Source organism: Mirounga angustirostris, unplaced genomic scaffold, assembly GCF_029215605.1.
Source record: "Mirounga angustirostris isolate CCGP_5_RB_7025 unplaced genomic scaffold, mMirAng1.0.hap1 SCAF_7, whole genome shotgun sequence".
Taxonomy (NCBI): domain Eukaryota; kingdom Metazoa; phylum Chordata; class Mammalia; order Carnivora; family Phocidae; genus Mirounga; species Mirounga angustirostris.
The window spans coordinates 61,863,670-61,889,175 of NW_026991715.1; the positions used below are offsets into that span (position 1 = coordinate 61,863,670).

General features: G+C 38.1%; 1 protein-coding gene and 1 non-coding gene across 6 annotated transcripts in view; both read left to right on the forward strand.

Annotated features, from left to right (window-relative positions):
* MSH3 (mutS homolog 3) overlaps window positions 1–25,506 on the forward strand; it is a 187,540-nt gene that overhangs the window by 156,267 nt on the left and 5,767 nt on the right. For all 5 annotated transcript variants that reach the window (XM_045897423.3, XM_064596296.1, XM_045897431.3 and 2 more), the window contains 3 exons: window positions 11,872–12,058; window positions 15,241–15,370; window positions 24,703–24,871. In XM_045897423.3, coding sequence (XP_045753379.1) covers window positions 11,872–12,058; window positions 15,241–15,370; window positions 24,703–24,871 — 486 coding nt within the window. The remainder of the gene's footprint in view (window positions 1–11,871; window positions 12,059–15,240; window positions 15,371–24,702; window positions 24,872–25,506) is intronic.
* LOC123836199 (U4 spliceosomal RNA) lies at window positions 1,102–1,240 on the forward strand. Its single transcript, XR_008505233.1, has one exon. It is a non-coding gene; the product is annotated as a U4 spliceosomal RNA (small nuclear RNA).

Genomic DNA, 25,506 nt, shown 5'->3' on the forward strand with positions numbered 1-25,506 from the left:
CACAGCTGTGTTTGCCAAACAGGAGATGCCTCACTTCATTTTTTGATAGAAAGTGGTTGTATGAATTTAATACTTCAGTCACCTGAGGATTTGGTTTGGTTTGAAATGCAGATGCCAGACAGTTCCCTTGAACGCAGATCCCCTGGAGATAGTGTTGTAATTGGTGTGATGAAGGGGACTCTTGGACTCTATAGTTAAGAACTTCTGCAAGTGACTCTGAAACATATCCAGATTTAGGAGCCATTGTTCAGTTTCAACTCCTGACATTTCGCAAAAAGAACAACAGAATCAGAGAGGTTGTGATTTTGTCTGCCTGAGCTCATAATGTGTGTTTAATTATAAGGATGCATCCCTCTGGTTGTGTCAGGTTCCCCTCTATTAATCTTACTAATTAATCTCATTAATCTTATTCCTGATGACTGATTAATCTTATCTTTCTTTTGATGGCCTTAATTATTTGTGGCTTTCACAGATACAGTTAAGGTTGGGAAAGAACATTTGCTCTTGTTAATTATTTTCCTTTGAAATTCTTGGGACATTCCACAGAGTGGACTAGTAGATGTGTTAGAGAATAGTTTGCCCAGTCAGCACATCCTGGGTTCCCTTTGATAGGAAAATGCCCATGTCCTTCATAAGTGGCCTGCATGTGTTTGTAGATGTTTCCAGTGAACATGGTTTCATGAGAGCCAACACAAGTTTGGCATTTTCCTGGATTGCTGTCTTGATTCTCAGCAACGTTTCCATTGAAATTGAAAGATTGCTAACAGTATTTTTTGCTTGGTTGTATATGCAGTTCAGTGTTACAGCTTTTATAAATTAATTTTAAATACTGTAGTGTGATCTGATTGCAACTGTTAGTAGAAACAATTATATGAAAGAAAGAAACTTTTTTCTTGCCTTTAATAATAATTTTATTGCTGCTAATAAAGTGTTTTCAATGTTGCTGGAAGAAAGCTGCTTATTTAACCTGGTAATTACCTTCTTTTTCCATTGTCTTAAAGTAATGATACAATAAAGTGTTCTTAAATGTATCATTTATGAATCTTAAAAATAACATGTAATGCTTGTTCACTGTGCAAAATTTAAAAATAGAAGAGCTCAAGCTTTGCGCAGTGGCACAATCGTAGCCAATGAGGTTTATTCGAGGCGCGATTATTGCTAATTGAAAAATAGAAGAGCTCAAAAAAAGGAAGAAATTTAAATCACCTGTAATTCTATTACCTGGAAATCATTGTTTAGGTATTTGGCTTTTCAGGCTCTTTTTAAAATGCATACAATGTAGTGGTAAATCATTGGTGACTTCATTCCATTTCTGGGTTAATGTTTATGTTTAATTAAATGCAACAGATTTTTTTTTTAATGCCTTTTAAGTACTCTCCTGTATCTACACATCTTGTAGTAATTGGTATCCTTTTGCGGCTTTTTCTTTTCTTGGACTGTAATTTTTAAATTTTTCTTTCTTATACCACCCTCCCCCCAAAAGTTAGAGTACATTGTTATTTAGGAGATTATTTTCCTTGTGTACATTTACATAATATTCAAAAAATCAGAAGCTTAGACATGTATACTCTACAGAATTCTGTTAACTTTTTAACAAAGTGAAGTAAATAGGAAAACATCTTCAATTTCAAAAAGAAGGCAAAATAAGCTAATATAAAAGTCCTCCTCCTATACAGAGCACTTAGAGGACAAATAAGGCATTCCACTTGCATGAGGAAGCTAGAATAGTAAAATTCATAGGGACAGAAAATAGAATAGAGGTTACAAATGGGCTGGCGGGAAGGAGAGAATATGGAGTTTGTTTTTTAATGAGTACAGAATTTCTTTTTTGGGATGATGAAAAGATCTGGTAATGGATCGTGGCGATGGCTGCACAACATTTGAATGTGCTTATTCATGCCACTGAATTGTATACCTGAAAAATGTTAAGTGGTAAATTTTATTTATATATATTTTTACCACAAGTTTTGAAGCACTCAGATATGTCCAAAAATCCTAATGCAATACAATAATTACTGCGTCTATTCAGTAATTTTGATATTTGAGCTCCAGTATTGATCATTCAGTATGAAAAATCATTTTTCTTTGTTAATTGCAGTACTTCTCCCTCATGCTAGCATGTAAGTCCCAGAAATTGTGATTTGAGGGGACAGAGGCCTACCCTGTTAGCTACAATTGAAAAATATCTAGAATGTTATCTTAAAATATCAAGATCTCATAAAAACAAACTCTTGTTCAAATTTTCATGTAAGTGTTCTTTATTTTAGAAACTGATTTTAAAAACTATTAATTTCTTTTTTCCATTAATGCTTTATTAAGCTTTGTTGACCTATATAAGGGTTAGAGGCGAGGAGGGAGTAGGGGATTAGAAAGATTAGTCAACCGCCACTCCTAAAAATATCAGAGTGATTTTTTTTTTCTTAATCACATAACTGTAACCTGTCTACTCAGAGCAAACTAACTCTAAGATGAAACTTAAAGAATGCATTTTTTAATTACTTTTGAATATAAATACTGACAGAATAATAATTACATGTGTTCTGGAATTCCTTAAATCTCTAACATATTTTGACACTTGAAAAACTTCAGAATCATTGTCCAGTATTGTGTCTTGTAAAGTGCTTGTTGAAGTAATAAAAAGTTATAAAAATTTTAATTAATTTATAATGTCTTGCTTCAAAAACTTATTTTTGGTGCTTTACTTGGGATATGTACAATATAGCAGGATAATAAGAGAGTAGAATGGTATCTAAAGACCCTGGAATAAAGAGAAAATAAGGAGAGAAATGTAAGATAGTAAGGATAGAAAAATAAGAAAGTGAGAGTTGCTATTTGTTATTATAAGATGTTATTCAGTTATTAGTAACCAAGGTGAAAAGGAAAATGTGTTCAGTTATAAAATTCTGTGTCCATCAGAATCATTATACTGCTGAAATTTATTGGAAAAATAAACTATATTTCTTAAGGGAAGTTAGCAGAAAATATTTTTATCAGTAAACATTTCGCAGAGTCAGAAGCATACGCTTCCCTAGTTGCCTCAGTGACTGGATAACAAGTTGGCCTTTTTTCAGGTCAGCTGGGCAGCACTGTTCCTTTCTCATCATGTGCTGTAGAAAAATAGAATTGTAATAGAAAATGTGTTGCCTGCTAAGGCAATGGCTTTCAAACTGTTGTACACGGTGTTTAGAGTCCCCCAGAGCCCCCTCTGGATGAAGAAAGGGGACCTAATAATGCTATGTCGTGACCAAATCAGCATGCCTCTTATTTAATCTGTAGTGAGTTTCTCTGCGAAATTTCATTTGATCAAGGGATTTAACAGCTAAAAAGATATGCGGTTGATATTGCACTGGCCTAATGGCAGAGTTAGGACCATTGTATAATAAAAGTACATCTAAGATCCCCTGAAATTTGGTCTGCTGTCCTTAAGGGCAGAAACCCAGTAATACCATGAGGCACGTTGGGGTAATTCAGCTGCAAGCTGGGAATCTGAAGGCCTGTGTACTTTTTTTCTTCCCTGCCACAAATTCACCGTGTCACCTTGGGAAAGTGACTTGATGTTTGAAGTGTTTTCCCACATCTGTAAAATGAGAGTATAAAATGATTACTACCAAGTTGGCCAGCAGTAAGACTTTTTTTTGACTCTCTTGGCTTGCTAATGGGAAATTCTTTGCTATCATACAGGTTCTAACCTATCAAAGTGGAAGGAACCATTGGAGAAAGAAATGACCCAGTTCTCTGTAGGGAATGTGAACATAGAAAGAAAAAAAAAAAAAAACAGGGGAAGGGAAAGTAAGTCTGTCTAGGGCAATCATCTTTTGGTGTCTGTAGCTCATCTAGGCAGACAGATCCTGTAGGACAGATTCAGTGAGAGCAGCAAGGGCTTTGGATAAAAGGTGACTGAGAGGGGCGCCTGGGTGGCGCAGTGAGTTAAGCATCTGACTCCAGATTTTGGCTCAGGTCATGATCTCACAGTCATGGAATCCATCCCACGTTGGGCTCCTGCGCTCAGCGTGGAGTCTGAGGTGACTGAGAGGTTATCAGGGCTTTGGTGCTAAGATCATTAGAGAACAATTGGTGGTCATCAGTGAGAAAATCTAAGAAGGTCAGGATGGAGAATGGGCGATGTGTTAGTCTTGTCAGGAAGGCCTTGAAGACATTAGCAAGGGTAGTTTGGATAAGCAGAAAGTAAATAGCATTTTTAAAAATTATACTTCATCAGCATGAGTTTGACTTTACCACTAAAAATTTAGCATAGGAAAAGCGTTTTTACATTAAGTCGGTTATCGTGAAAAGTGAAAATTGAAATTACTCTTAAATGCAGTGTCTTTAAACTGAGTGGAAAATACAGGTAATACTGTTGAGATTACATGCTAGTTTTAAATTACCGGGTACCATATTATTGCAATAAGCTTCCCATGAAAATATTAACCATTAATTTTTATATCCATTAAAAACTGAAGTTTCTCTCGTGTTCCTCAGATTTATACATTGTAATTTTAGAATAAACTCAGCAACAGTGTACAGGATAACCCTAATTTATAGGGAAGCACAAAAGAGAACATAAGTTTAACTCTTCTCACTCCTTGCAACTTTTGCCACAAATGATCAGTCAGTCCTCTGTTACCTTTAAGTTTGGACATTCACATTGTTGTTTACTCTTGACTCATTTGGGTTGGGTTTGAGAAGGAGAAGAGATTGGAGAGAGGTTTAGGGACAGAGACTCAGAAGGCCTTGTGAACCATGCTAGGAATTTAGGGTTTTATTTTCCAGGCTTTAGGGAAACCCTTGTAAGTTTGTTTTGTTTTGTTTAAATTATAAATATTAACTTATTTATGTCTCATAACCATCATAAGAAGTAGAAAAGCAGGCACTATTATTGTCACTGTTTACAGATGGGGAAACTGAAACACAGCACACTGGGACTCGTACACTTAACCATCGTGTCCTGCTGCCTCTTGGATAGGATTCAGTCTGTATGTACATGCAGCAGTTGTCAGTGATTAAACTCAATAATTAGTAGTAAGATTAGAAAAAAGTACATCTAAACTTTTAAATTCATTCCTGCAATATCAACTGTTAACTGACATTGCAGAAAAAGCTGTTGTCTAGTTTGAGACACCTTCTTATTTTTCTTTTATTATAGATCTCAAAAAAATTTTTTTATTGTGGTAAGAATAGTTAGCAGGAAATCTACCCTCTTAACAAGTTTTCAAGTGTACAGTGCATTTTTGTTGACTACAGGAACAGTGTTGTGCAGCAGATCTCTAGCACTTACTCAAGTTGCATAATCGAAACTGTATGCCTGCTGATTTGCAATTCCCATTCTCTCCCCACCCCAAAATCAGCCCTTGGCAGCCACCATTCTACTCTCTGTTTCTATGAGTTCATTTATTTTATTTTATTTTAAGATTTTTTAAAAATTTATTTGAGAAGAGAGCACGAGAAGAGGCAAGGTCAGAGGGAGAAGCAGACTCCCCGCCGAGCAGGGAGCCCGATGCGGGGCTCGATCCCAGGACCCCGGGATCATGACCTGAGCTGAAAGCAGCTGCTTAACCGACTGAGCCATCCAGGTGCCCCAAGTTTGTTTATTTTAGAGAACTCACATAAGTGGAGTCAGGCAGTATTTGTCTTTCTGTGACTGACTTACTATACTTATTTCAACATGACTCAGTTGATTTTAAAATAGGAGTCTTCTGGTAAGGTGAAAAATAGAATAGCTGTTAGAGAAAGTGAAGATAGAAAAATTAGGTTATCAGAATAACTCGGATCAAAGAACATAAATTAGTGAAACGTCAGTGGGATTGAAAGGAGAGTACTAAGGACTGGATATTGTAGATTAAGAGGGCTAGAAGAATCCAAAGAGAACACCAAATTCTCATTTTTCATACTTACAGAGTGAAGGTACTGAATTAGTTTTCTGTGTTGTGTAACAAATTGTCACAAATTCAGCAGCTAAAAGAAACAGCGTATTATTTTAGAGTTTCTGTGGTTTATGAGTCCAGGCATGGTTTAGGTGGGTCCTGAGCAGAGTTCTCATCTGGAAGCTGAACTGGGGATGGATCCATTTACAGGCTCATTCAGGTTGTTGGCAGAATCCATCACCTTGAGATAATAGGACTGAGCTCCCTGCTTTCTTGCTGGCTGTTGGCTAGGGACTGCTCTCAGCTCCTAGATACCACTCACAGATCCTTTTCACATGGTCCTCTCACGGTATGGCAGCATGCTTCTTCAAAGCCAGCTAGGGAGAAAGTCTGTAGTGTCAGTCTGTAGCAAGACATAGTCTCACATAACATCAGATGATCTAGGGAGTAAAATCCCATCACTTTGGCTGTATTGTTGGTTGAAAGCAAGTCACAGGTCCCACCCACACTCAGGGGAGGTGGAATGGTACAAGGGGGTGAACACCAGAATGCAGAGTTCATTGTGGTCACTTTATTGTGTGTCTACCACACATACTTCCAGCCTTTTACAGCGTGTACAGTAAGGAGATCAGAGTGTACGTTCTGGCATCAGACGGACCTGGGTTTGAATCCTGACTCCATGACTGACTAGCCTTTTGGTCACTAAACCTGTTTCCTCAGCTGCAAATGAGGATGAAGTTTTAGCTCATGTGGTGTCAGGAATCAGTGAAATAATGCAGGTGTAACTCTCAGGTGGGTGCCCAGAACACAGTAAAATGCTCACTCTTTCTCACGTGTGTTATCACATTTGAGCTTCAGCCACTATGAGGAATAACTAATTGAAAACTTAAGTTTCAATTAAAGGATTTGCCCAAGTTAAATAAGTTGATATTGATATTCAGGATGTGAAACTTAAGCTAGTGGACTTTTTGCTATGCCAGTATGAGCATAAATGAACACATTCGTGAAAACCATGGGACTTGAGAAGAGGATGGGCCCTTAGAGGTTTACTATTCCAACCTCCCCATTGCACAGATGAGGAAGCTAGGACCACACAGGAAAGTTACCTAACTTGACTAAGATGACACGGTACTTAGTGGCCAAGCCAGGACTAGAGCACTGGTCTCTTCCCTCAAGATATTACTTTTCTACCATATTTAGCTACATTACATAATTTATAAATTGCACGACTTTTTAAAAGTTTTCACTCCATCTTCTAGGCCAGAACTTCCTTTTTCAATGTGACAGCTAATTTTTTAATGCCAAGAGATAGATATATAGAGAGTTCAAGTTCAAGGCCTAAGGCCTAAAATAAGAATTCACCTATTTCTAGTGACTAAAACTCAGCCTTTCTGAACATCTCTATTGTATAAAATGTGACTGGCTTCTTTAAATGTAAGCTTAAATTACCAACTTTTATGTATACATTTATCTATAATTATTGACTCTGTATTTTATTTTGAACTGATTCCTAAAGGTACCTCAATGATGGTAATGAAATGAACATTTAAAAAGCGTAGAATCTTGTTAGCAGCCATGTTAGGCCACTGTTGCCTACAATGTCTTAATCCCTGGAGTTAGGAAAGAAGACATTATTTAATATTCTTTTATCATTCTCCATCCTTGTACCAGATGTTTTGCTAGGTGTTTGGAGGAAGAGAAAGGGTCACCAAATGACCAGTAATTCTCCCACCCTGAGACAATAACTCTAAACATGTTGATAACCTTCTATATTTTTTTCTGCACAGGTAGTTTTTAATAAAAACGACATAACATTTTTTTAAAAACTATGATTACAGAAGCAATGCCTGTCACAATAGGAGGGAACTCAAACAGTACAGGGGGCACACAATTGAAAACTGAAAGGCTCCCCCCAACCCCCCAGGCCCTCTGGCACCGAACCCTAGCCCTTTGCACTCAAAGCAATCGCTCCGAGGGGTCCCACCTTTGTTCTGCTGGTAGTTAACCTTACAACGTCTGTAAAATATTCCTCACTCTAATTTTAGATGGATTTACTTTAGACAGTAGCTGTTGAACTGGCTACAAATACAAAGAAATCATTTATCATTCCATGAGCTTTCCTAATTTTAAAACTGTTCTTACCTTTACCTTTCCAAAAGCTTTCAACATCTGTCCTGCTGTAATTATCTCATTCTTTTTCATAGGCTAGTTTACAAATGGAAGGACCCAATAATCAGCATTTATGTTATTAGGATTTGTGTAAATGTTACATCCACATTCACTTGAAAGCTTAAAAAGTATGTAATCCTTAAGGTGTTAGACTGTCAGAGGAGCCCCTCCTAAGCATCCCAGTCTAAAATTCTCATTTCTTTCTAGCTTTTTTTGCTTCTCTTATTCCCTGTATCTCGTGTTTTCCTCTCGAATGCTCTTTTCCCTTTTTGGTCTCTCTCTGTCTTTGAGCAGTTTATTCATGAGGACTCACGGTGGCAAATTTTCTGAGTTCTTGAAAGTCTAAAATAAGCTTTATTTTGTCTTCCTATCTGTTTTGCAAGTTTAAATGAATATAAACTCCCAGATTTTAAATGTAAAGGAATTGCTCCCTTATCTTCTAGTTTGGCATTGATTATAGATAAGCAGTTTGATGGCATCTTATTCTCATCCTTTTGTTAGGAATGTTTTTTTCTCTCTCTGAAGTGTTGAGGAGTTTTAAAAAAATTTCTATCCTTTCTAAAATTTTACCTGTATGTTTCTAGGTGTAAGTCTTGTCTTATTTCTCTTGTCATTTTGTGGAAGCTTTCCATTTGAAGATGCATATCTTATTTCAGTGTATGATACGACTGTCTGTCTGCCTTCTGCACTTCCTATTGGGTGGGCTTTAAACCCTCAGGAACTGGCTGTGTTAAAATTATTTGTGTGTATTTTTCATTTCTTGATCTGTTTACTGGGCTCAGAGATTTCTTTGAATTTATCTTTCAGATTAAAATCTTGGTCCTCCACAGGATCTAATTTTAATCCCTCCTATACAGTGAATTTTTTCAGTCATCATATTTTTAATTTACAAGAGTTTTTGTTCTCCAGCTGTTCCTTTTTTTGGCAGACTGTTTTATTTTAAGGCTGCAGTGTTCTTAATCTCTCTGAGGACACCAAATAGAGGTTTTGTTTGTTTTAATTCTGTTTAGTGAATTATACTTTTATTCATTTCCTCTGTGGTCATTGTTTTGTTGGTTGTTCTCAGTTCTTCTCTTTCCTCCTGTCGGTTTTCCTCAGCTCTCCTCAGACTTTAATTTTGGATGCTGTCCAAGTGTCTCAATGGAACACTACCTCAGGTGTTCTTAGCACTGGCATGTGCTTCCTCAGCAGTCGGGCAGGCCTCTTGCCCCAGCAGATCCCTCCACTAAATCTAGACACTTTCTGGTGACCTAGTGTTTTCACATAAGGTATGTTGTGACCATTTTCCAATGTCATAAATTCAAACATGCCAGTTCTACTGGTTGCAGAGTTTTCCATCATAGTATTATTGCTCTCTCTCTCTTTTTTTTTAGGCATTTGATTTTTCCAGTTTTTCACTGGACAACATTAAGGAGTATATTTGTACATGCATTTTTCGTACCTCTGCGATAATTTCCATAGTGTTAATTCCTAGAGTAAAATTTACGGGTTATGAAAGACTTCTGACAGACATCACTAAATTGCGTTTTGGGTGACTGTAACAACTCTCAGCCTCACATAAGAATACCCTTTTCCCTACACTCTCGACAGTGGTAGATGTCATCATTCTTTTTCATCTCTTTGCTAATTGATATATATAAAGCAGCATTTTATTCCTGTTTGAACTTGCATAATATATGAATATTTTCATGAGTTTTTGTGAGTGTGAATTGATTCTTCCTGTCCTTTTCCTGTCTCTGTTGGAATGTTCACCATTTTGTTTTGCTTTATGAGAATATTTGTTTTAGGAATATTAACCCTTTTTTATACATGTTGCAACTATTTGTGTCAGTTTGTGGTTTGCCTTTAACTTTTTCCTAGGTGTTTTTTGCTGTACACCTGTTTCGGTGCTAAGTTTATAACGCCACCCATCTGCCTATCCAGAGATTAAATTTCATTTATACCTCTTGGTATGTTTATGGTTTCTTTTTTTACATTAAGCTTTTAAATCCATATAATTTTATTTTGGAATATGGTTTGAGTAGGGGCACATTTGTTTTGTTTTGTTTTCAAGATAACCAACTAGCTGGCATGTTTTTTGTGGATTGATCATTCATCCTTTCCTCCCTTACTGATTAGAAATCTCTCCCTTGCCATATACTGTTTTATATATGTATGTGTGTATCTGCCTAAAAATAACTTCCCAAGAGCATCCTACAGTTCATGAAATTTCTAGCCAGACCGCTGTGTTACCCTACTATTTCTAGAAAACACTTAAGTATAGTACTTAAACTATTGTATTAAAATCTTATTTAGTGCTTGCTTATTATTCTAATTCTTGAGAATCAAAGACCCTTCCCCCCCAACATTTGCCTTATCAGAGCACTTTGTTATCAACTAAAGATTCATTCTTTTTTGTCAGCTTGCAACCTGTAGGGAGTAAAAGCAACCATGTTTAATGGGGGTCAAACATTAGGATTCTAGAGAATTCAGAATGATTTCAGAGATAGGAAAGTTTAACCTTTGTGGTGGGGAGAAATATTATTAAACACTGGAAATTGATATAAATAATAGTATTTGAACTTTAAGGAAGTAACCAGAATGCTCATAAGTTAACAACATTTCAGAAATTATGTTTTAAAGTTATTGATTTTAAAGTGGATAAAATTAAAGCACTTTCTTTAATAATCCCATCTATGGTAGAGTTATCCTAGATGGAGTTACATACAGTTTCTAAATGACACTGATTCCTGGAGCATTTCTCCTAAGGGTCTACCAATCTGTGGGAAAAACAATGTACTCCATCTTCCCTGCCCAGTACAAGGCTCCAGCCCGGGGATGGTTAAGGCTGGATTTCACCATGAGTTTCTCCAGAAAGAAAAGGTATATTATGCTGCTGTAGGTCACAGGTGAACTATTAGAGCAAAATTACATCGATGTGTAGGTATTTTGCTAAGAAAATAGTTAACCAGAACTCACAAAGCTGGTTAGCGGGTCGAAAACCTGAATTCTAAGTTTTGCTATTAACTGCATGACCTTGAGTGAGTGCATTAATGATTCTCCCCCCCACACACTTTTTTTTTTTTTCTTCCAGAATCCTTTTGGACTAAATAGACATTTCCCCAAATACGTTCTGTAGACCATTATTGCCACAAGGTGCTCTGGGAGTTTTAGGGGTCCACAGTTAAGTGAGTTAGAAAAATGCTGTATAGTAAATCTTCTCTAGGAAATACATAATGTGTAGTATAATATTAAAGGATCATGGAAATCTTACAGGAAAGAAACCCTTATATCTTTTGCACCCATTTCTTGACATCTCTTAAGAACTGTGTTCCATGAAGTCCACTTTAGGAACCTGTTTTAGGTGTCTGAGATTACTAAACATTTATGATCCTAGTAAAAATTTTAGCTTATTTAAATAAATTATTTCAACACGATACTATAATTTGTAATACACTGTGGAATCTTCTTTAGGAAATACTAGGAAAAAAACCCTTTAATTCTATAATTTTCTAGTACTTACGGATTTTTTTAAACACAGAGAGGCAATATTTTCCCTTGGGAATACCAAAACTTTGGTTTGGAATGATTGCTCAGAAGGTAGGGTCAGAGGTTTCCCTACTTTTTGGAAGCTCTGTCCAATACCTCAGACTCTATCCACAATGTTTCTACAGGTTGCAGTTTGACGTTAGGCACTCTTTTATATCCAACACATGTTTATTTTTGTTTAATATGATTTCAGCTATTATTGGCATAAAGTATATAGACCCTCAGGGATCCTTTATTGTTCATAAAGTAATACTTGGCTTCCTAATAATAAAATTCAGAGGAAAAAATCAAGGTGTCTTCATCTTATTTGTAGGATGGGTGCTGCAGATAATATATATAAAGGACAGAGTACCTTTATGGAAGAGCTGACTGACACAGCAGAAATAATAAGACAAGCAACATCCCAGTCCTTGGTTATCTTGGATGAATTGGGAAGAGGGACAAGCACCCATGATGGAATCGCCATTGCTTATGCTACACTTGAGCATTTTATTAGAGATGTGAGTATCTTACACACCTTTTTGTATATGAATGGTGCATAGTATACAAATTATTTTTCTGGCCTCAGCTTCTAAATGTTCAAAATTATCTTTAATATTATAAGGGACCCTACACCTGCAATTGACCATTAAAACACTATACATTGAACTTAGATGGATTGGCCCTACATCATGTCTGTAATTTGTTGATGTGTCTTCTTTGCTTTTGCTGAAGCAAAATAAGCCTGGTCAGTAGGATAAAGGCCTCTCTGGTAATATTTCCACCCCCAGAACTGTTCCTTATTTTCCTTGGCAAACTCTAAATCAAAAGCAGGGATGCCCCCCCACCCAACGTGCAACCAGTCCTTAAGGAAAGAACAAAAAGGAGATAGAGCCATTTTTACCTATGAAATCCTTTTTTCAGCAATATCCTACAGGACCTTGATAGTCGGCCTTTAATGTCATGTCTTTGTGTCTTTCTGTTTCACTCTTTTAATGCACATCTGTTTTTTCCAGATTGCAGTTCTGAGCATCTCGTTGTGAAGTTTTGTTTGTGTTAAACGCTCCATCCCTGTCCATCAAACTCTCCCCTTTATTAATGCTCTCTCTCTTTGTTCATTCTGGTCTCTCTCCTTCTGTCTCTCCTTGGCACCTGCCCTGAACCTTGTTGGTTCTTTGGTTTTTCTTTCTGTATTTTGTTCTCCACTTTTTAAACTCTTTCCTTTGTGTCTTTCCTCCATTTTCATTTCTTTTTCTCTTCCTTACATAACCAATAAAAGCATATTTTTTACTCCTATTTCTTCGCACAGCACAGGATGCAAAAATAACTCCCCTTTTCTTTAAACTTATGTGGGTCTCAGTTTTGTGTTTGAACATTTAGTTAGATTACATAGTTAATGATGGCATGTTTTCTACTTTAAAATAAATACTTTTAATTTTTCTTTAAAAAAAATTCTTTACTTGCAAAAAGATAGAGCTCAGGAATGTCTCTTTAATTATTGTAGAGACTGCATATCACAGGTTCAGGAAAGTCCTGTCACTGCCTCCGAAACACATTTTAAACATTGACATAAGAGCCTTCAGGAACGAATTACGACAGACTGAATTTGCCACCTCTGAGCTTGATTTCATTGTTCCTACTCTAGAGCTGCATGTCAGTTACTATGACTGCATAACAAAGGACCCCAAGACTAAGTGGCTTAAAACAACAATAATCATCTGTTGTATCTCTCATGGTGTCTGGAGTTAAGGAATTTGGGAGCACCTTAGCTGAGTGATTTTGACTCAGGCTCTCTCCTGAGGTTGCAGTCAAGTTGTCAGCCAGAGCTGCCTTCATCTGAAGGCCTGACTGGGGCTGGAGGACCCTTTCCAATGCGGCTCACTCGCTGGGGCAAATCAGTGCTGGTGGTTGGCCAGGACTCTCACTTCCTTTCCCTGTGAACCTCTCCATAGAGCTGTTTGAATATTGAGTGGCTTCTGGCTTCCCCCAGAAGAAGCATTCCAAGAGGCCAAATTATTTTCTGCATTTTATGACCTAGCTTCACAAGCCACACACTGTCACTACCATCATACTCTGTTGAGCACAAGGGCCAGCCTTGATTCATTATGGGAAGAGGCTGCTCAAGAGCACGAACATTGGGAGGTAAAGAACTTTGGGGCCATGTTGGAGGCTGACTGCCAAAAGCAGTTTGGTGATATTTTAAAGATTCCTCTAAGAACCCTCAGGAACAAATTATGACAGAATTAAATTTGTCGCTTCTGTTCTCATTGCTTCTATAGCAGTTTTTTGATGTTTTAAATGTTAATGAAGAAAGTGTTATTTTTAGATAAAATTTATGTTAGAGGTAAGTCATTGAAGAAGATTCTTCAGGAGCAAAGAATCTCTACCCTTTTTATGGATGAAAATCTGTATTTTCATGGTGTCTTTTGATTGCTGGAATAGAGAAGAGAGAGCAGAGAGGAGGAATGGGGAGGCTCTGTGTTGCAGCTGCAAGCTGAAAATGGTTTTGAGGAGAGCAGTGTTGTGACCCAAACCCTTAGGTCTTCTGGCAAGAAATGCCTGTCAGCTCAGGGAAGGGGCATCCCAGAGACAGCTGGTCCAAAGATACTTCAGGGCAGATTCTAAGAGCAGCTCATCAAAGAAATCCTGCCTTAATAGGTTTATTGTAATTGTTATACGAGAGAAGGCACATGTTCTGACTTTTAATGAGGTGAATGGCAGATGAATCAAAACTGAAGTTCTTTGATTTAATTATCCCCTTCTGCTGATTTTTATCTTTTTTTAAGATTGATTTATTTGAGAAAGAATGTGCAAGCGGTGGGGGAGGGGAGGGGCAGAGAGAGATTCCTCAAGCAGACTCCCCGCTGAGCATGGATCTCAATGCAGGGCTTGATCCCAGGACCCCGAGATCATGACCTGAGCTGAAATCAAGAGTCAGCTGCTTAACTGACTGAGCCACCCAGGCACCCCTTCTGCTAATTTTTAGACCAAGATTTGGTGTTAGCTTCTTTTAAGATTTAAGAAATTAGGGATTTCTAGAATACATAATAATGTGTGCTTTAAAATAATGCTTATTAAAGAATCTGTAAATGCATATTAATACTAACAAAACAAAAATAAATTTTAAAATGGTGGCGGTAGGGTGGGGAGAAAAGAAAGCTCTTCTTTACAGAATGCCAACTAATAAATACCGAGAGAATTTTTTTAAATCAGCATTTACTAGTCACCATATCATCAGGCAATGATGATCTATAGATGGCAAAACTTTGAGATGAAAGATTGTTGGAAAAAAGGATATTCACACAATCTCAAAGTATTACTCCACAAGTTATTAATTACAAAGGAGATAGGTGTCGGTATAGTAGAGAAATCTTCTGGGCACTCACTTAAACCAAATAAGCACATTTAGCATCCCCAATAATGGGCCAAATTGATAAAGTAAAATTTAAAAATAAAATAACGGGGACACCTGAGTGGCTCAGTCAGTTAAGCGTCTGCCTTCGGCTCGGGTCGTGACCCCAGGGTCCTGGGATCGAGTCCCACATCGGGCTCCCTGCTCTGCCGGAAGCCTGCTTCTCCTCTCCCACTCGCCCTGCTTGTGTGCTCTCTCTCTCTCTGTCTCTGTCTCTGACAAATAAATAAAATCTTTAAAAATAAATAAATATAAAAATAAAGTAACGTTTGTCATGTCTTACTGCTTTAGGTGAAATCCTTAACCCTGTTTGTCACCCATTATCCACCCGTTTGTGAATTAGAAAAAAGTTACTTACAACAGGTGGGAAATTATCACATGGGATTCTTGGTCAATGAGGATGAAAGCAAAAACGATCCAGGTATGAAATACGCTTGCAGTAAGTACAACTAGACTGTTGTTGGTTTTCATGTTTGATAACTCAAAATTCATGAATACATGAACTTATTGCTTATTAAAAATAAAAGCTGTGAATGTTGATTTTAAATGACATTTGTCTGAATTCATTTTCTCTAAGCTTAGGGTCAAGTAGAATTTACATTTATCTTTGCCATCTCTGAGTGCTTCTCTGGTCTTTCTTTACCTCATTTTTCTACAAGAAGAAGATAGGGTCAGGGGGGACGTGTAGGTTTTACTCTTAGATTCATCTCAGGAAAGATGCCCTAACAGTCAAGTATATTAGTCATCTTTAAAAATGTCTGATGTATTTCCCGAAATCTCATCCCCAGTATTCAATACTGGACATATGTTTTATCTTAACTTGACAAGGAAACTGAATGTCAGGTCAAGTGGCTTGCCCATGTGGGCCACCTGGGTGGGGGCTGAACTGAGCCTAGAATCATAGAATCTGCTTGCAGGTTCTATCCTACTCTGCTAGAACTGGTATGTGGGATCAACACTATTTTTCCTAGCCTTCCCACCCGGCACCACTGTCAGAGGAATGAGATGTTTCGTGAAAAAGAACATCATTAGCCAACAGAAATAAATTCAAGTGCTGTAAGTAATATAGTCAATTTTAGTATAATTTTATTTTCCTGTTCAGTAGTAATTTTTTTAAGCTCCCAACCTGTGGGCCAGTGATGGTTTACACAGTCGGTGTGTTACAATGGAAAATCCATTACCCAAGACACTCCAGAGTCCAAATTTTATTTTGGAAAAGTAATAAAGATGGACCTGAAAAAGAAATCAGGCGACTGGCCCAAATAAAACAAAGCCCTGGACCTGAGATAAATGTAATGTTAGGCAATCCTTGCCTTTCACCACCGTGAAGTCTTGAAAAACACATCATAAATTCTCTCATGGAAGCAGTTTCATGTCTATTAATCTGCATCCAAAGTGAGAGGAGGAATTTATAAGCTAAAATCCAGTGGGATAAACAAGAGTTCACCAGCAGGGAAGGGTCATTGATAAGCATTTACGTGAACTGACTACCAACCTGTAAGGGTTCTGGCATTTTATCTTATTGATTGAAATTTATATTCATGAACATAATTTTAAACAGTAAATGATGCTAAAAGGCTCATGCTAACAGGCCATAGACCCCTGCTTCTGTCCCTTCCCTCCATGCCCTCTCCCCATCCAGTCCCAAGGCAGCTACTTTCAACTCTTTCATTGCTTTCTTCTGTATCTCTAAATAAGACGCTTATCTGCCCATCTCTTGGTTCATCGTCTTGACACAATACTGTCCAGCTTCTCATTGAACTGGATGGGAGTCTTCAGCCTTTCCTGCTTTAACCTCCCAGTGTACTCATTCCAGGTTCTTTCTGCCTCATTCCTCGTCATAGTTTTCACTGTTATTGCCAGTAGCTCTTGCTTAATCATGAGCCAGGTATGAGGACAAGTGCATTTTCTTTCTTTCGCAACTTTTTTGTTTTTTTGTGTTTTTGAAAGCAGTAATTGCCTTGTTTTCATTCCATTCTTTTATTTGAGTCTATATCTGACTCTCCCGGTACCCTCCAGCAGCTTTGTAAAACACCTCTCTAGACATGTTTCCACGTGATTGAACTGTTGGTTCCACTTCTCTTTGTTGGAATCGTTCCTCCTGGAAACCTTTGTCCTGTGCGTTGGTACTGGTCACTCCCTAGGCCTGCTGCACAGTTGTTGTCCTGACACCTGCCTTCACCATCATCCTAAGAATTTTCTCATCCTGCCTTCTGTGCTTTTGATTGCAGGTGACTGGACACTGGAATTCACAGGGGTGCCAACAGTGAGAATGGAAATAATCTCACATTACAGGGACCTCAGAGGAAGAGTGGGCTTCAGCTCTGTCTTCCTCTCTTCCTGCATCATCAGGCTGGTGACAGGGCAGCTGCAACTTTTTCTTGCATCAGAGCCAGAATTGACAGTGTCCCAAGGGACCAGCATTTCCTGTGACTCTTTCTTTGGAGCCCAGATGCTCACTAGCATCTCATCATTGTCCCCTCTCCTTTTCAGAATTGAATCACATGCTCACTCTTAAGCCAATTGCCAGAAGTGACAATGACAGGGATGACTTTGCTCAGCCTAGATTAATCAGGATCCACTTTTGGAGCTTGGTATGAGGACATTATCTCCTCAGTTAAATGGTCAGGGAGTTAATTCCATATTATAAAATCAGGGTTTTCTTAAGGTTGGAAAAGATTTTGGATAGGCTACTAATAATATCAACTAAAGGAGTTAAAAGTTTTGAGGTTTTGCAGGAATGAAAATGTCTCCAATATACCTTCATACTTGATTTATAATTTTGCTGGGCTAGAATTTTAGGTCAAAAATAATTTTCACTCAGAATTCTGAAGCATCGGTGCATTGTCTGCTTACTTCCAGTGTTGTTCCAGCAACATCTGTGTCTCATCCATCACCTCTAACCTAACTCCTCTGCTGTCTGAATTAGAGGCCACCTCATAGGTCATCAATCAAGGGCCCCAAAGACCTTTTGGGTGGCTTTTAAGATACTCTGTTATTTCTCATGGCAAGGTAGATAAAGCAGCAGACTAACAGTAAGAAACATGTACTTTAATCTATTCCAGTCTATAAAATCTTGGACAAGTTACCTAACCTCATCCACCTCTAAAAATGTTATGAATCAGTCCCAAAAGTGACTTCAGAGACTATTTGATCAGCACATACTTCTTTAATAACTGCCTACAGAAGTTTGGCTTTCAAACAAATTTTGATAAGTTCCCCTGTAACAAGCAGAAACATGAATTATTAATTTCTCTGACTCTAAGCAGTGTCAGATTAATTTTTCAGTAATATCCATCTAGGAATGGTTACAGCTTATAAGTAAAGTCCTCACCAAGAACTTTTATTTACTACCTTCTCTCCTATCTGGCTCTGTCTGCCACCACATTTCCATCACACACCCACTCACAATCTCTCCTTTTCTCCCCTCTGAGAGGGGTGAAGGACAGTCCTGATGTAGAACATAACTCTAAAAGCTCCCTAACGTGAGGGGACGCCTGGGTGGCTCAGTCAGTTGAAGGTCCGACTCTTGGTTTTGGCTCAGGTCACGATCTCATGGGTGGTGGGATCGAGCCCCATGTCAGGCTCTGCGCTCAGTGGTGAGTCTGCTTGAGATTCTTTCTTCCTTTGCCCCTCCCCCTGCTCATGCTCGCACTCTCTCTCTCTCTCAAATAAATAAATAAATCTTAAAAAAAAAAAAAACCCTAATGTGATTATGGAAGAATAGTCACAATACTTACCGCAATGGTGTGAGAACTACCATAATTACATGTATCATATGATCTCACTGATATGAGAAATTCTTAATCTCAGGAAACAAACTGAGGGTTGCTGGAGTGGTGGGGGGTAAGAGGGATGGAGTGGCGGTGATGGACATTGGGGAGGGTATGTGCTATGGTGAGCGCTATAAATTGTGTAAGACTGTTGAATCACAGACCTGTACCTCTGAAACAAATAATACATTATATGTTAAAAAAAAAAAAAAGAAGATAGTAGGAAGGGAAAAATGAAGGGGGAGAAATTGGAGGGGGAGACAACCCATGAGAGACTATGGACTCTGAGAAACAAACTGAGGGTTCTAGAGGGGAAGGGGTGGGGGGATGGGTTAGCCTGGTGATGGGTATTAAAGAGGGCACGTATTGAATGGAGCACTGGGTGTTATACGCAAACAAGGAATCATGGAACACTACATCAAAAATAATTAATTAATTAATTAATTAAAAAAAAGAACTACCATAATTAGTACTACAGTGGAGACTAGGATATGATGACAAATTGACCAATTGTTTGTACTGAGATATGTTAAGTTATTCATAGCAATATAACATAAAGCTATAAAATATATGGATATATTTTATAACTATATTATATATAAGAAGCATTTTATAGCTATGTATATGTATACGTACTGTATTATATATATATATAATAATATATATATATAAAGCAGAAAAAAGAAGCCACCAGCAAAGCGACTTTTAACTAAGGGAGTTTTGTGGCATTAGAGGGCTTCCAGAAAAGGATAGAAGGAAGGATGGATGGATGGATGGATGATGAACGGACAGATGGATGAATGAAGTGTTTTTTAGAAAGACCAGCATGGAGGCTAGATCATAGAAGAGAGGCTAGATGTAGGTACATCAGTTAGAATCAAGCCAGGTGAAGTGATAAAAGACTGTTTTTTTTGTCTTAAGAATGAGAAGAGTTTGCCCTTTTGATTGCCTACTGCTGTTCACTTCACTTTTGGTCATGTGAGCATCAGAGAGTAACAAAAAAATTATCCAAGTTAGCAGGCACTGGTTTCTCCACGCTTCTTTCCTGGTCTCCTTCCACCCACCTCCTCACCTGTTCTTTATGTTTCTGGAGTTTTATTTGGAGGCAAAGGGATTGTTAGTGCTTTGCTTTTTTGTTTTTTTGTTTTTAATTTTATTTTATTATGTTAATCACCATACATTACATCATTAGTTTTTGATGTAGTGTTCCATAATACATTGTTTGCGTATAACACCCAGTGCTCCATGCAGTACGTTCCCTCTTTAATACCCATCACTGGGCTAACCCATCCCCCCATCCCCCTCCCCTCTAGAACCCTCAGTTTGTTTCTCAGAGTCCATAGTCTCTCATGGGTTGTCTCCCCCTCCGATTTCCCGCCCTTCATTTTTCCCTTCCTACTATCTTCTTTTTTTTTTTAACATATAATGTATTACTGGTTTTAGAGGTACAGGTCTGTGATTCAACAGTTTTGCACAATTCACAGCGCTCACCATAGCACATATCCTCCCCAGTGTCTATCACCCAGCCACTCCATCCCTACCACCCCCCACCACTCCAGCAACCCTCAGTTTGTTTTCTGAGATTAAGAATTTCTCATATCAGTGAGATCATATGATACATGTCTTTCTCTGATTGACTTATTTCGCTCAGCATAATACCCTCCAGTTCCATCCACGTCGTTGCAAATGGCAAGGTTTCATTCCTTTTGATGGCTGCATAATATTCCATTGTATATATATACCACATCTTCTTTATCCGTTCATCTGTCGATGGACATCTTGGGTCTTTCCATAGTTTGGCTATTGTGGACATTGCTGCTATAAACACCGGGGTGCACGTACCCCTTCGGATCACTACATTTGTATCTTTGGGGTAAATACCCAGTAGTACAATTGCTGGGTCGTATGGTAGCTCTATTTTCAACTTTTTGAAGAACCTCCATACTGTTTTCCAGAGTGGCTGCACCAGCTTGCATTCCCACCAACAGTGTAGGAGGGTTCCACTTTCTCCGCATCCCCGCCAACATGTGTTGTTTCCTGACTTGTTAATTTTAGCCATTCTGACTGGTGTGAGGTGGTATCTCACGGAGGTTTTTATTTGGATTTCCCTGATGCCAAGCGATGCTGAGCACTTTTTCATGTGTCTGTTGGCCATTTGGATGTCTTCTTTGGAAAAATGTCTGTTCATGTCTTCTGCCCATTTCTTGATTGGATCATTTGTTCTTTGCGTGTTGAGGTTAATAAGTTCTTTATAAATTTTGGATACTAGCCTTTTATCTGATATGTCATTTGCAAATATCTTCTTCCATTCTTTAGGTTGTCTTTTGATTTTGTTGACTGTTTCTTCTGCTGTGCAGAAGCTTTTAATCTTGATGAAGTCCCAATAGTTCATTTTTGCCCTTGCTTCCCTTGCCTCTGGTGATGTTTCTAGGAAGAAGTTGCTGCAGCTGAGGTCGGAGAGGTTGCTGCCTGTGTTCTCCTCTAGGATTTTGATGGACTCCTGTCTCACATTTAGGTCTTTCAACCATTTTGAGTCTATTTTTGTGTGTGGTGTAAGGAAATGGTCCAGTTTCATTCTTCTGTATGTGGCTGTCCAATTTTCCCAACACCATTTGTTGAAGAGACCATCTTTTTTCCATTGGACATTCTTTCCTGCCTTGTCGAAGATGAGTTGACCATAGAGTTGAGGGTCCATTTCTGGGGTCTCTATTCTATTCCATTGATCTGTGTGTCTGTTTTTGTGCCAGTACCATACTGTCTTGATGATTACAGCTTTGTAATAGAGCTGGAAGTCCGGATTGTGATGCCGCCAGCTTTCTTTTCTTTTTCAACATTCCTCTGGATATTCAGGGTCTTTTCTCATTCCATACAAATTTTAGGATTATTTGTTCCATTTCTTTGAAAAAAGTTGATGGTATTTTGACAGGGATTGCATTGAATGTGTAGATTGCTCTAGGTAGCATTGACATCTTCACAGTATTTGTTCTTCCAATCCATGAGCATGGAACGTTTTTCCATTTCTTTGTATCTTTCTTAATTTCTTTTATGAGTATTTTATAGTTTTCTGAGTACAGATTCTTTGCCTCTTTGGTTAGATTTATTCCTAGGTATCTTATGGTTTTGGGTGCGATTGTAAATGGGATCGACTCCTTAATTTCTCTTTCTTCTGTCTTGTTGTTGGTGTATAGGAATACCACTGATTTCTGTGCATTGATTTTATATCCTGCCACTTTACTGAATTCCTGTATGAGTTCTAGCAGTTTTGGGGTGGAGTCTTTTGGGTTTTCCACATAAAGTATCATATCATCTGCAAAGAGTGAGAGTTTGACTTCTTCTTTGCCGATTCGGATGCCTTTTATTTCTTTTTTGTTGTCTGATTGCTGTGGCTAGGACTTCTAATACTATGTTGAATAGCAGTGGTGATAGTGGACATCCCTGCCGCGTTCCTGACCTTAGGGGGAAAGCTCTCAGTTTTTCCCCATTGAGAATAATATTCACTGTGGGTTTTTCATAGATGGCTTTTATGATATTGAGGTATGTACCCTCTATGCCTATACTCTGAAGAGTTTTGATCAAGAAAGGATGCTGTACTTTGTCAAATGCTCTTTCTGCTTCTATTGAGAGGATCGTATGGTTCTTGTTCTTTCTTTTATTAATGTATTGTATCACATTGATTGATTTGCGGATGTTGAACCAACCTTCAGCCCAGGGATAAATCCCACTTGGTCGTGGTGAATAATCCTTTTAATGTACTGTTAGATCCTATTGGCTAATATTTTGGTGAGAATTTTTGCGGGATTGTTACTGCTTTGTAATGTGAGTTTTACTCTGTATTCCTGAGAGTGCCAGCATTCTTTCCCCCTCCCATGTCCATCGCCCAACCTTAGAAAGATGTTATTTGCTGCTGAATTCTTAGAAGAGGTTAAAGAAAATTCCATTATCCTTTTTCTCGGTTATGCTTTTTGTTTTTAGCTGATAAAAGAATAAAGCATACACATTTATCAAGTGACATAATGTATGAGAAAAAGCTCTTGATAAACTTATAATACGTTTATTGGGATCTCAGAAATAATTAAAAATCTGGTTCATTTTGGGCATTTTTGCAACTCAGTGTAATTAGATTGAGTTTCATAATAAAAGCTGCAGAATCCTGAAGTGCTTTAGTTTTATCAAAGATTAAACAGTATGCAACTTTGTCTTTCTATTATTGTGCTTCATTATATCCGAGTTCTTTGGAAGTTTTTAGTTCATGTGTGTGTGTTTGTATGGTAGTCTGGGTTCCCTAGGAAGCAGAGTCGGAGATTTTTGTGCCAAGTGTTGACTGGGATTGCTCTCATGATCAACACCTGAGGGCAGGCCTGGGTAGGATGGGGCTGTGTTGTGGTCATAAGGCTTCAGCCAACCCTACAGAGAGCTCTCAGATGTGCTTGGTCTTTCAGAGTTACCTCAACTTGGGGTGAGGGAGCATGGCCCTTTATACCCTTTATTAGTTAGCTGTTGTTGCATAATAGATTACCCCCAAACATAGCTTAAAACAACAAACGTTTATCATCATTTCTCTGGGTCAGGAATCCGGGGGCAGCTTAGATGGCCACTTTTACCTCACGGTTTCTCCCAAGGCTACAGTCAAGGTTAGGTAGGTCAGTTGTCATTTCACGGTTTCACTGGGGGAATTTACTTCCCAGACCTCTTATATGGGTGCTGGCAAGCTTTAGAATGTCTACTTCCAAGTTCACTCATGTGGCTGTTAGCCAGAGACATCAGTTTCTTTCCATGTGGGCTTCCTCATAAGACAGCCCACAATATGGCAACTGGCTTCCTTCAGAGCAAGTAAGCAAAATGAAAGTGCCCAGGGCAGAAGCCACAGTGTTTCGTAATCTAATCTCAGAAGTGACCACACATCATTTTTGCCATATTTTATTTGTTAGAAGCAAGTCACTGGGTCCTGCCCACACTCAGGGGCAGAGAATGACACAAGGGCATGAACACCAAGTAGGCAGGGATCTTTGGTGGCCATCTCAGAAGCTGCCTACCAACTCCCATAGCAACCCGTCACGGTGCAGGCTGCCCAAGACAAGACATGACCTCAAATGAAGCAGTTCTCTTCTTAAGCTGAGGTGACTCCCAAAGAGGGGATACAGCTGAGGATTGTGGATAGACAGCCTTCCTCACAGCTAAGGCAATAAACCCTTTAGTCCTAAATGGGAGCTAGGTTGAACTGAACAGCATCCACTTGAATATATATAACCCTTAGTTAACCCAGTATATTTAATAAACCAGAATTTCTCAATCTTCTTATTTAAACTGTGCAACATGTTATATTTCCTTAAGCATTTTTTTGCTGTTTTTTTGTTTTTAGCATTCTTAGAAACCTCTCTTACGGTGTGTTACTTTACAGAGTATATCACATACAAGACTGTTCAGTGAGTACATTCACTGAAATAACACTTTTTAGTCTGTTTTTACAGGAAAAATTATATTGTACTGTGTATCAGAATCATTCCCTTTCTGATCATAGCAGTTCAGTTGAAATTTTTTAGCAAGCAGCGGAAAACAAATCTTTACCTTGCACCAAATCATTGTTAAAAACTCTTGTAGCTGGGGGCGTGTGACTGGCTCAGTCAGTGGAGTGTGCGACTCTTGATCTCGGGGTTGTAAGTTTGAACCCCACGCTGGGTGTAGAGATTACTTAAAAACAAAATCTTAAAAAAACAAAAAGACCCTTTTAGGTGAGCTACAAGATCCTAAATGCAAGAGAATTTTCAAAACAGTATTTTCCCTTTTCCTAGGTAATGTACAATTGATAAATGGAACTAAGAGGTGATTAGGAACAATGTGTTTCTTTTTCAGATTGTAAATTTTAATTGCGTGAAGTTGTAAGAATTTATGTCTTATTTAATCTTCTACTTTGAACTTTCAGGCATGGTTTCCTTTATCTCCTCTTTTTTATTTATTTATTTATTTATTTTTTATTTTGTAGGTGAAGAACAAGTCCCTGATTTTGTCACTTTTCTTTATCAAATAACCAGAGGAATTGCAGCAAGGAGTTATGGACTAAATGTGGCTAAATTAGCAGATGTTCCTGGAGAAATTTTAAAGAAAGCAGCTAGCAAGTCAAAAGAGTTGGAAGGATTAGTAAATATCAAGAGGTCAGGATGATTGTGTTGCATTTTTTGGTTTGTAATGAAACCTTCCAAGTTGTCCAAGGAAGAGGAGTGTCCTGTAAATGAACGTCAGATTTACCTTTAAGCATTTCTTTAAATATTCTGAAACACATAATTAAAATGAAAACAGATCTTTGAAAAGCTCATGTGAATTCAGTCCGCCTTCTCTACTCAGATCTTTATCTGTTAAGTTGCTAAATTGGTTTTTCAGTCATTTTTCTAAAGAACTAAGTTAACTCCTTACTGTGTGCCAACACATTATTTGCTTAAAGCATTCAGTTATATAACAAATTACTAAAAGAAACCATGACATTTAAAACCTTTAGAGTACTTCCTTTATTCATATATGCATTCAGAAAATAAGAATTCTGTCAGGACATGAATGAAAATAATAGTATTATATAACTATGTAATTGTAGTCAGTATCCCCCTGTCACTTCTTTTGTGGATTGTTTGTGACAAATTTTTCATTCTAAACTACCTGCGGGGCACCTGGGTAGATCAGTTGGTTGGGTGTCCGACCCTTGATCTCAGCTCAGGTGTTGATCTCAGGGTCATGAATTCAAGCCCCATGTTGGGCTCCACACTGGGCGTGGAGTCTACTTTAAAAACAAAACAAA